Raw genomic sequence first — 13131 nt, forward strand, 5'->3', positions numbered from 1 at the left:
GCTTGAAATTTTCGTCAGTGGGATTATAGTCTTATCCTCCCATCCATTTTCATCAATTTAAATAATAATCTTGGTGGATAGTGCCACCAACTTTGTTAACTCCAGCATCTTTCCTAACGATTTATAAATTCATTTGTTGTGGCCATGAATGCTTCATGATGCTATCACAGACCAAATGTAAACTATACTAATGAATATGGCCTTGTATGTAAATATATTTATTATGGAAATATCACACCGCCACTGGTAATGGATTAAAAAAATTAAAAAAATTCTGTAGTATTAGAACAATATGACGTATATATTAACAACTATTTGTTAAAATCTAACTTACAACATTTAAATTAAAATAAAATATTAACTAAATCTTATAATAGTTCAAGCTATTTATAATAACTCTAAATTTAAACTATCACGAAAATATTCATAAAAACTTAATTTAAGCTGTATTTTTATTACGTATTGTTAGATAATTATTTAATACTGTTTACTATGATATTGTTTTAAATATTGTTATTTGAATCCGATTGAGAAATATTTTTATTTAATTTACTAGGTTCCGTTTTAGGCTTTTTTTTGTCTTCTTCTGTATCATGGTCACTGTTGTCAATATACGACTTGATTTTTTCTAATTTTGGTGCTAACCAGTTTAAAAAAACTGTTTCGTATTTTTCTTGCCAGGCAATTTTTTGCTCAAGTATTTCAAGTTCGAAACGTATAACATCTAAAAGTTGTAAGTCTCTATTTTCAACATTAACTCCGAAATATTTCTCGATGAAATGATTTACATTATCCAAGTCAGTTATACTATTTAATCCACACATGGCTACACGCAGCATAATTATTAACAAATTATTGTTAGAGTCAGAGTACCTAGTTCAATATAATATTAAAATAGCAAAAATAATTTAATTGTATTTTTAAACATTTCTTAATTAAAGGCTCAGGTGAAATAACCTAATATATCTACTATTCTTGAAAATTCACTTTTTAAATGATTTCATGTAGCATAAACTACTTATTATATAGGTGCATAAAATCAGCCATGTTTAAAGATTTGCTGCGAAGTTACAACAAATACATAGGTACAATTACAATAAAATTTATGGAAAGGATCATTATTTGTAATCTCCTCACTAAATTTTTTTTATTCAATTGTAGTTGTATTTTTCCTGAAATTTTGAAAGAGCTAAACCCTTCCATGGTTTTTTAGTTTGCGCCTATGAATAAATAATGACATATCTATTTCTTTACTGTATTTTGATTTAAAATAAGTTTGTTTTTTGTGCTTTAATAATAATTTACATAAGTGGATATATCTAGTTTTTGCACCAGTGCCTTCAATTACTTACTCTTTGTACAACGATTCCCAATTATTTCTTAAATAATGGAAAATTTGTGGACTCAAAACTGGATTTTTTATAAAAGACTGCCAAAGGGCATCGTAATCTTCCTCTCTAATTTCATCTAATGATATTATTCTTTAATTAAAAATTAAAATTAATTGTTAAAATAAAATTTTTAAGATTTCTTAAATCATAACCCAACTTATTTAAAAATAATGAGTTCTGGGAACAAGGAAAGCTTTTAACGATCGTCATTCTCTCTAAAAAATTTTCTGTTGTTTTATATTTGTTCATCAAAAATCGCCGATCTGATTTTGAGGCATACTGCATGGTTGTACAATAAACAAACTCACGATGATCAAGTGCGATTCTAAAATTTAGAATTTTTTTTTATAATAAAATTTGTACGATAAAATTATTAAGAAAAAGTTAGGGTGGAGTCGCTTTCTATCATTTTTAGCTTTTACTAAAAATAACAAAATTGACATAATTTTGAAACTTTATGAATGAATTAAAACCTGATATTATCACCCAAAAGTTTTAATGTGCGTTCCCGTTCCCCCGAAATAAAATCCTATTTACTAGCCTACGTTCAATTACATTTATCGAAAATATTATCTCAAAAAATAGCAATTAATATAATGAACCATTATACTTAGTGATCAAAATCTAGTAAGACGCTCATTTTGTCAAAATTATCATACATTTGATTTTATAATAATGGTAACAGCAATTATCTATTTCGATAGTGACAATGTATTATTATTATCTCTCATTTAGATAACTGACATGAAAATTTTTCTTGATAACAATCATGAATAATAATTTATAGGCTATCATAACATATTTTTGCCACTACGATGGCCGCATATTTTTTCTTTTTACTAAATGTAAAAATTCTTAATAGTTTCTGAGTACCAGATTTCGATCACTCCGTATATTTAATATCTACATAAATTAGTATTATTTTTTTTTAATCCATATATTTTTTTTACTTAAATGTTAAATAATTATATAATTTTTTACGGGTTTTTATCGGTTTCTTTATTTTTCCAAATTTCGAACTCGTTTTTTGCCCATCTTACATAATTGTTTAATTCCACATGATTAGCAAAATGTAATGTATCTATTTTTCCAATAATACCATCGGGTTTGATTTCGGTGGTAATGTTATGAAAATACCGGTAAGCTTTTTTAACAGTGGATTCCATGAACACCTTTTATAAACAAAATTAACCTATGTAAATTAAAGCAGTCAATGAGACTTAAAAATAATAAATTATAAATGAAATGTAGTTATTTAAAAATCAAAGGAAATTGTATTAATACATGTTATTTATTACCCTATTTAATTAAATTAATATTTATTGATTTTCACTGCTTAAAATTATATTTTTATCCGTTCTTCCTACGTCGATGAGTTATATTATACTAAAGACAGTATTCCATGTCACGTAATAAAAGCACAGTGGTAGGACGGAGCTATTTCGGGCATTGGTGCTTGTTCAAGCCGTGAGGGACACTGTAATGCAGGCAGCGCGTAATGTATTTACGTTGTCGGTCAAAGTATGTATAAATATGTCAAAACAACACCTGTGTTGTCTCGCGGGTGGGACTGTGGAAAAATATACGGAGCAGTTTGAAGAACATCAGGCGTTTATTATAATTAAGTCCGTTGATAATGATTGTTTAATTGCCAAACAAGTGTAGCGCCACTTTGTTGTTAAATTAGTAGTATTGCCCATCGATTCTGATGATTCCATATATCCTTGTTAATTTTATGGTTTAATATTATAAAATGAATGAGTTACATTTTATTGATTGAAAAATGAGACTTTTTTTTATGTTCGATTTTTATTAAGATTATAGTAAAAAAAAAAAAAATTTTATGTGATGAACAACTGCAATATTAATTAATTTTTTAACTATTATTTATTCTTTTTATATAATCCATGTATTTATGTTGGTACCTGACATTACAGCTTGATATAGTTAGTTATATTATGTTTTAAAATTGTTTGTTTTTTTTCAACTTTTTACTTATAGATTATGAATGGTCATCGTCCATTCATGAACCATTTGTAAGACATTCTCCTCATCACGACGTCTACCAAGAAGGAAGATTAACCTTACTTCAAAATTAGCTTCACTTATTTGTAATACCGGTTAATGCAACCACTCTGGTTGTGTGTTAACGCGGCCAGCGAGCTTTTGTGCTAAACTATCCTATAACGGATAGTAGAGTATCTCAACTTGAGAACCTACAGCTGAGATCTGAGAACACTGTTTGTAATAAGTGTAATTTGGATGTCCGCCAAAATCATAAGAATGTTTAAGGACTGAATGAATGAAGTAACCATGTTGCACATTGACCATACATATACAGGTTTATTTTTTTATTATAACCTATTCAATTACTTACAGAATAATCTTCTTCATCTTTTTAATGTTCCTCTTCTATTGAAGGTTGGAAATCATCATGGCTATAAGGCCTTTGTTCTTGGTTGTACTGAATAGTTCCTTAGTGTTGCATTGGAACCACTCTCCTAAATTTTGCAGCCAGTTTGTTCTGTGTCTTCCCCTTCTCCTCTTACCGCAAATTTTTCCCTGTATTAATAAATGTAAGAGTTGATATTTCTCACCCCTCAGCATATGTACAAAATGTTGAAGCTTTCTAGATTTTATATTGTTCATCACCTCTGGTTCTTTGTTTATTCTTCTCAAAACTTCTGCGTTTGTAACTTTATCAACCTAAGATCTGTTAAGAATTCTACGGAAACACCATATCTCAAATGCTTGTAATTTTTGAACTGCATTCTTCAGTGTCCAAGCGTCCATTCTGTACAACAGAGTAGAATATATGTAACACTTCAACATCCTAGTTCTTAAACCTAAAGGTAGATCTCGGTTTGAAAAACTTATTCTTAATCTAGAGAATGTCAATCTAGCAATTTCAATTTGACATTTGATCTCTTTTGAGTTATCCCCGTTACTATTAATCCATGTTCCAAGATACTTGTATGAATATACTCTTTCTACTATGTCGCTGTGTCAAAATTAATTTTGCTTTATCATTGCGATTCTCTGTTTGATCTTTTGCTATTAACATGAATTTAGTTTTTTTAGCATTCATCTCAAGTCCATATTTGTGGCATGTAACATTGAAGCTGTCCATGCTTCTTTGCAGATGAGCTATGGTACCCGCCAAAATAACTGTGTCATCAGTATATCATAGGTTGTTGACAAATTACCCATTTACTTTAATACCAATGTGTTCATGGAGGATAGTTTCTTCAAATATTGCTTCACTGTAATTATTGAATAATAAAGGAGATAAAATACAACCTTGTCTAATTCCTTGTTTTATTTTTATTTCATCTGAGAACTTATCCTCCATTTTAACTTTGGCAGCTGGTTCCAATAGAGATTTGAAATTATTCTTATATCATTGCTGTCAATATTTTTATTCTTTAATATACTTATTAATTTGACATGTTGTACATTATCGAATGTTTTGGTAGAATCTATAAAACAAACAAAAATATTTCTTTTGACATCTAAGCACCTTTGTATAAGGGTATTTATACCGTATAATGTTTCTCTGGTCTCCATTCCTTGTTTAAACCCAAATTGCGTCTTACTTATTTCATTTTCCAATTTAACACATATCCTTCTGTGTATGATCTTTAAGAATAATTTTAAAGTATGGCTCATTAGAGCTATTGTATGATAGTCTGAACATTCTTTGGGATTATTTTTCTTAGGCAATGTTATAAAAGTTGAGGTTAACCATTCATCCGGAATACTTCCTGATGTATATATTGTATTGAATAAATTAACTAGCATATCTAATCCATCATCATTAAGCAGTTTTAACAATACAGATGGTACTTCATCAGGGCCTGCTGCTTTCCTTAGTTTGACACTCTTCAATATAACAGTTTTTTCCTCTTTCTTTATACTAAATCCTTCATCCAATCTGACACTAACTTGTTCTGTCATATTTTGGGAAAAGAGTTCTTGTACATATTCCATCCATCTTCTAATCTTTCTTTTTGTAACTGTTACTATACTACCATCGTTTTCCCTTATAATGCCAACTTTCTTTTTCCTAGTAGTATCAGTCATTTTTTTTAATTTTCTTATGTATATTAAAACTATCTTGAATTTTGTCTAGCATTTCAATTTCTCGATATTTTTCTATATTGAATGTCTCCTTGGCTTTTCTTATTTCTCTTCTAATTACTGCGTTGATTTTTTTGTACTGTTGCACACTAATATTTTTTTAATTTACGCCTTTGCTCCATAAGGTTCAAAATTTCTACTGTCATCCTTTCTTTCTTATTTATTCTATCTGGCATTAGCTCTTTTTTACATTCGTTTAGTAGGATTGATTAAATATTTTTCCATTTGATGTTAACACTATTGGTATTAAAGTTTTCATATTGAACATCTAGTAATTTTTTGTTTATATTTTCCTTCAATTTTACTTCAACATTTTTTAACTTTGCTAGATCCAAAATATTCTTACGTTTTTTACAATTTACTTTTTTCAATCTAATTTTAACACAAACAACTACAGGGTTATGGTCTGATGAAGTATCAGCTCCAGGGTATGTTTTAACACATTTTACAGCGTTACAAAATATTTTTCTAATCAAGATATAATCAATCTGATTTATCATAATGTTATAGTTGTGACCATCAGCCGGAGCTTTCCAAGTATACAAACGCCTCTTGGGCTGTTTAAATGTTGTATTGAACACAATCATTTCTCCATTTTGACAAAACTCAATGAACCTGTCACCTCTCTCATTATTGTCACTCAACCCAAACGCTCCTGTGTATCCATCTACTACAATGTTCCCTACTTTCGCATTAAAGTCTCCCAAAATCACAGTGATATCGTGTCTCTTTGTTGATGCTATAAATGTTTTAATGTCTGCGTAAAAATTTTCTATTTCTCCGTCTGACTTATCTGCTGTTGGGGCATAAACTTGAAACAGATTAATAATCCATTCATTATAAACAATATTAAGCATCATAACCGTTTCTGAAATGAGTATAAATCCAATCACAGATTTATCCACTATGATGGCAACACCATACAGATGCCTTAATTCATTACTGCTTGAATAATATATATTGTGTTTCTCATTTCTTGTTATAAAACTACCTGATTCTCTCCACTGCGTAACACTTATTCCTAGAATGTTTATTTTCATTCTGACCATTTATTTCAAGATATTCTCTAACTTATCATCTTCAACCAAACTTCTTACATTCCAAGTTACAATCTTCAAAGCTGAATCGGAGATTCTTAGCACCCTCTGACTATTTAAGGTCTGTCGGGGACTGAGGGCCGTGGTTATTGTTTTCTCTGCCATCAAAATTTATACTCGAAAATAAATATAATACAGAATAATAATAACCTATTTCCCTGTGAATAGGGAATAATAATACTTTCACAGCCCCTCTGCCAGTCGTAAGAGGCGACTAATAAGGTTGTGTCAGGTTGACAGCAGGGGTAAAAATCTTGGTTAAAAACCAATGAGGAATCCTGAACAAAACTTAGGCGGATTGTCCTATCTCGGATCTACGCGTGGACAACAGAAAGTAGTTAAAAACGGAGAAGACCTAAGGAATAAAGTGTTTGATACCATCCGAACAACTTGTGCGGTAGCTGTTTCACTAATCATGTGTACAGGTCTACCCAACGCTTGTAGTGTCAACGGTGTAGGGACATCACCACTTAACTCTAGGCTAGACTCGTGTATAAGGAAGAAAAATAGATACAAAGTAAGAATAGGTACTTGGAATGTTGGAACATTAACTAATAGAAGTAGAGAATTAGTAGAAGTATTGAAGAGGAGAATAGTTAATATTTGTTGTATGCAGGAAACTAAGAGGAATAGAAAGAAAGCAAGGGAAAAAGGTGAGGGTTATAAAATAATATACTCAGGTAAGTCTAGTACAGAGAATGGTGTAGAGATAATAATGGATGCGGAGATGAAAAGTAAAATAGTAGAAGTAGCTAGGAAAAGTGACAGAATTATGGTCGTAAAAAGATATTCGAAGAAAAAGTGTTGAATATAATAAGTGCCTATGCACCACAAGTGCAGTTTGGAAGGTGATCCAAACCTGGTAATGAGGATGCGGTGATAGGTGGAGATATGAATGGGCATGTAGGTAATGAGAGGAGAGAATATTAAAGAGTACATGGATGGTATCGTTTTAGTCGGGAAGAATAAGGATGGAGAAATAATCCTGGATTTCGCAACATGATCTTGCTGTGGTTATTACTTATTTTAGAAAGAGGGAAGAACATTAAATGACTTATAACATTGGGATTAATAGATTACAGATTGTTTATTTTATGTGGAAAACAGAGAACGTAGAACAAGTAAAAGATTGTACAGTTATACAATTTTATTCTGTGCCCTAGTTCGCTCAAACCTAGAATACTGTCCATTAATTTGGACTAATAACACTTCCAAACAGATTGATGCGATCGAATCAGTTCAAAATAACTTCCTCCGTTTCATTTCTTTCAACTTTAATATTTATAGGCCACCTCACCGTTCCTATGATTCAATATTATCATTCATCAATCTCTCTCTACTCAAAACTAGACGCACATTATTACTATCCAAATTTTTACATAATATACTCTTAGGGAATATCGATTGTGAAGAGTTCCTTTCCCTCCTCCGTTTTAAAATAAACCACTGTAATATAAGATTCAGTGATTTATTCTATCCCGTCCCCTATAAAACAAACTATATGATGAACTTTCCTCCTAATATCCTAATGGCTGCAGATAATTCAATTACCTTTGATTTTGTTTAGCATATCTCGTCTTAGATCTTTCTATGTTGTTATTTACCTTTTTCGTTCTCTTGTATATATTTGTAACTTATAAATGTACAATGTATCTCAGCTTGTAATTTGTCATTTCTATGACATCACTGTATTATTATTAACGTTTATACGCGCAAATTATTTGTTAAGGACTTACGTCCATTTATATTTAAAATAAAATAAAATAAAAAAGGAATCGATCTCGCCGCTATTATTTTTTATTAATACTATTCCTGAAAACATAACAGGGATTAAGAAACTCTGAATCATCGACGTGATTTGTAGTATTTTATTTTTTTATGGGCGTCCTCTATGTAGAAACGACTGTTCGAAGCCTGTGTATCACAGTCCGATATATTTAATCTCGTCAAAATATTGGATTTTGTGTCGAAACTCGTCCATATTTTGAAAAATATTTACACTACCAATGATAAAAAAAATTCACAGTCAATACTGCAGCCAAGAAGGACTAGTCTTCCATGATCGGTATATAATCGTTTATTACTATTTAGACGCCAAAAAAATTGAACAAACACGTATGCTGACAACAAAACCACACTATATATCGTAATTTTTTTTCAACCTTATGATTATTTTTGCAGTTAGACATGCGCATTATACTCTTGTCTGTTTCTAATATTACAAATCTCATAATTACAGTATTATTTTATATATTGTATTTTAAATGTGTTAATAGTTTTATTAGTTTTAAGAGCGTCAAGGTATTGGTGTTGGCCTTGGTTAAGTATAATGGAATCCGGTAATCTAGACCTTATGGCATAAAACATCAGATATGTCACAAAAGTTTTCGAGTTCGACTCAGAGCGCTAATCAGAGATACGGTGAGAGCATTATCAGGTATGTTTTTGTATATGACATATCACAAATTTATCGACAAATTCGTGTACGCGAGTAAGATAATTAGTATCAATTCATTCTCTGGAATTAGTTGCCAAATGAGAGGTACGCGAATTTTAGCTTACTATAAAGTTAAAGTTTTTTAAATACACTGGAATCTCAAAATGGGCTTTTAGTTTAATTTTGTCTGTAGCAGTAACGAGACCTATCTCGGCGAATTGTCGTTCGAGTAGTTATTTTTTTTTAATAATGAAAAATTAAATTTATAAATACCGAAAGATTATCATGATGAATTGTATTATGTAAAATCATTTCTAGTTTGCTTAGCACGTTGTAAACAGCTTTCCAGCAACCATTATTTAATTCAGCCTTTTCTATTACAGTATTAAGTAAATTCAAAGCTGTATTAAAAGAAATGGCACCAGCAAGAGCTCCTTCAAAGTGGTCAATGAGAACTTGTCCTATAGTAAACTCATCTATTATACCACCCTTACTTATTTCTTCAACGATTTTGCCGAGTAATGAATCATCATAAATAATTCTAAAATAACCTAAAATAAAAAAATAGTTAATTAATTCATTTTCAAACCATAATACGTTAATAAACAAAAATAGAGTGATCTACATAGTTTTAGCTAAATATTATTACTTAATACAATTTCGATATACAAAAAACCGTAAATTTTGTATGGTTTGGTTTGGTTGGGATGGGTCAGAGTAAAAGCCCGAGTTTATTTTTACAAAAAACTTCGAGATTGCTAAATGACAAAGATTTGTACAATACGTCTGACATGGCACCGCCTTTTGCTCTAGGCTGGCGCTCACCCGTGTCTCTCTCGATATCAGCCGTCCAGCTATTAATATGACAATCGGTTGTCATCGGTCGTCTCCCCGACCTTGACACTGAGATAAGGCCGCCGCCGAATATGGATTACCGATATTGCGTCCTGTTCCGTTTTCGACGTTCACCTGAAGTGGTGTATTTTTCTGTTTCGTTTTGTTTTTTTTGACGTACATAGTGCTAACGAACGCGACTACGGCTTATACATAGATATATATATATATATATCTTGATAGATAATTGTACGCCGTTCTTGGACTACGCATTAAGTTGTGATAACTGTATATATACTTATATATATACTTGTGAATAATTGTGCGCCTTCTCTGGATTACATATTAAGTTGTGATAACTGTATATATACTTGTGAATAATTGTGCGCCCCTTTGGATTACGCAATACGTCTCAAATTAATATGCCGAGTTTATATCATAGAAGTGTGTCCAGATTACTATTCTACATATATTAATCAAAATGTACTAATTAAAAAAAAAATTTTATATAATTAAATACTTATTATAAATGATATATATATATTTTATTAGAATTCAATACAGAAGTAGTATTATAGCTAAACAATTAAAATAAAACTATAAAATAGAAACTAAGACTATACAAAAAAAAAAGTAATGTTATTGAACACAATTAAACATATTGTTAAATTAATAAATTAAACGTACTCAAAATACTAAAAAAGAAAGAACAAAACAATATATTATGGATATTAAATTAACATTCAGAAAAATATTATATAACGAAGACAGCTGAATGAACGAAGGAAATTATTTGTATAATTATTGAGGAGGATTTTGTATTAAGGATATTAAAACTATTAATGGGTGAAATATTAAGGGAGGACAGGAAATTGAATAAGAGTAAACGGTTATGTTGTAAAGCTGGACAATCAAATAGTAAATGAGGAAAATTACAGGGCACTTCATCATTGTGTTTGGGGCAGAAGGGCGAATGGTTTAGTGACATGTTAAAGGCATGAAAAGGTAGCCGATTATGACCAAATCTAAGACGGGAAAATGAGGTAATATGGAAACAGGACAGAGGAAGGTTGTAAAACCAAGGATGTTTAGGAATAATTGGAACTATAGATTTATGCCAGTTTTCTTAAGAGAAATTTGTCCATTTATCTTGCTATGCTTTATTAATAGTTAGATGAAAAGAGGAAAGGAGATCGAAAGAGGGAATTTTTAGGATAGGTGGTCGGTTGAAGGAGTTAGTGAGTTTGGCTAGATGGTCTGCTATCTCATTGCCAGAGATTCCAACATAACTCGTGCACCATAAAAATTCAACATTAATTTCCATTAAATAGAGACTATAAATTAAGGCATTAATTTTGATTGTGAGGAAGGATCTACTTTTTTTAAAAGGAACTAAGGAAAGAGAGGATAAAACTGAAAATGAATTCGAGACAATCAGAACATTTATTATATTGAGTGATTTGACAAATTTGAGAGCCGTGGATATCGCATAAGATTCGGTGGTAAATGAACAAGCTTTTGAGGGTAGATTATCTGAGAAATTCATGTTTAGACTAGGAATAAAAAAAGAAAAAGCCGGTGGAGTTAGTATAAACTGAGCTGTCAGGGAATATGAGGCAATAGTTAGCAAAACGAGAGAAAACAAATTCATCAAAAAGATAATTGAAAAAATTAGTTGGGAAATATTGTAATTGAGGCTTGCTATAAGAAAGAAATGGATGGTTAAAGTGAATTTTTGGAAAATGAGGAAGTGGGTGAAATGGAATGTCATATATAGGTAGGCGATTGATTGGGGTAATTATGGAATTAAGGTAGTAGAAATAGAGGCAAGCAGAGAAATAGTTTTGGGTACATATCACCAAAGTGAGCTTAGTAAATAAAGCAATGAAATATTAAATTGGCAGGACTGGATATCTGTTTTAAAAGGAATTTATGGGCTAAGTAACGAGATCGAATTTCAATGAGAGGGTATTCACATTCTACTTCTAAACTCATATTAGGGGTAGAGTAAACTGCACCTATAATTGTGCGTAAGCAAGCAGAGAGTAGAGAATTTATTTTTTTATAATGAACAGTGGAAACCGAGGCGTATAAAAAGGAACTATAGTCGACTTTAGAGCGGATAAGAGCTTTAAAAATAAGTAGGAGTGAGGAGGGGTGGGAGCCGCGGCAGGCACCTACAATGGAACGTAGAAGATTAGACCAGCGTGATATGGAAGAGATGAGGTACTTAAAGTGAGGCATCCAGCGGAGTTTCTGTTCTAGTTTGAGTCCAAGGTAAGTAACACAATCAAAAAAGGATAAGCTAACCCCAACAAGCAAAATTGAAGGTTGTTGTAGAATGTGTTTTCTAGTAAATATAATAGCATTGTTTTTTTCTGGGGCAGATTCAAAATAGGAAAGCTGGAATACAGAATAGAGGATCTGGAGTGCATTATTTATATTCGATACAGTAACTTGGAGTGAACTATGAGAGGAGAAAATAACTATATCATTGGAGTAAAGTAAACTAGAGTAATTATTAGATGAGAGTGGTTTGCTTATATCAGCAGTATATATATTAAATAAAATAGGACTGAGACAGCTTCCTCGAGGAAGATCTTTATAAGTAATACGTTGGTAAGAGAGAGTTAATGTGAAGAAGGCGGCATTTAAATAAAGAAAAGATAAATTTGCACACCGATATAAGAATTTTGATGGAGAGTAGACGTGTAACAAGAAGATGGATGTTAACAGAGTCAAATTCACCACAAACGTCAACGAAAACGGCTGTTGTAAATTGGCGGTTACAAATTAATGGTACACGGGATCAACAAGAGAGGATAGGCATTCCATTATGCCCAGTCCACGTCGAAAACCAAACATGTTAGATGATAATAGAGAGTTGGATTCAAGATACTAATCCAGACGGGTTTTTAGCATAAATTCTGTTAATTTGCAGAAGGGCAATTGGACGGTATGTGTTAGTAGCAGCACCACTTTTAGGGATAGGAATTACTTTGAAGTGCTTCCAAGACTCAGGAATGATATTGTTAATCCATAAACCGTTTAAGATAGTTAAAAGAATATCAAAGACTTTTATTGGAAGATATTTAAAAAAAAAAGGAGAAATATTATCTAAACCAGCAGCAGCAGATTTCCTGGTAGAAATAGCAAAGGACAGTTCGTGACGACTGAAAGGAGAGGAAAGGAAGCTATTATTACTATTATTTGCTAAATTGGCTGAAAAATG

The 13131-nt window shown here is 31.2% G+C and overlaps 1 protein-coding gene across 1 annotated transcript in view; it reads right to left on the reverse strand.

Moving 5' to 3' along the window:
* Positions 1-280: 280 nt before the first annotated feature.
* LOC126907871 (aminopeptidase Ey-like) overlaps positions 281-13131 on the reverse strand; it is a 38092-nt gene continuing 25241 nt past the window's right edge. The window contains exons 11-15 of the mRNA XM_050689516.1: positions 9339-9616; positions 2373-2563; positions 1549-1716; positions 1353-1481; positions 281-873 (exon numbers count right to left, since the gene is read on the reverse strand). Coding sequence (XP_050545473.1) covers positions 504-873; positions 1353-1481; positions 1549-1716; positions 2373-2563; positions 9339-9616 — 1136 coding nt within the window. The 3' untranslated portion in view covers positions 281-503. The remainder of the gene's footprint in view (positions 874-1352; positions 1482-1548; positions 1717-2372; positions 2564-9338; positions 9617-13131) is intronic.

The sequence above is a fragment of the Daktulosphaira vitifoliae genome, unplaced genomic scaffold (assembly GCF_025091365.1).
Source record: "Daktulosphaira vitifoliae isolate Bord-2020 unplaced genomic scaffold, ASM2509136v1 Scaffold_5, whole genome shotgun sequence".
Lineage (NCBI taxonomy): Eukaryota > Metazoa > Arthropoda > Insecta > Hemiptera > Phylloxeridae > Daktulosphaira > Daktulosphaira vitifoliae.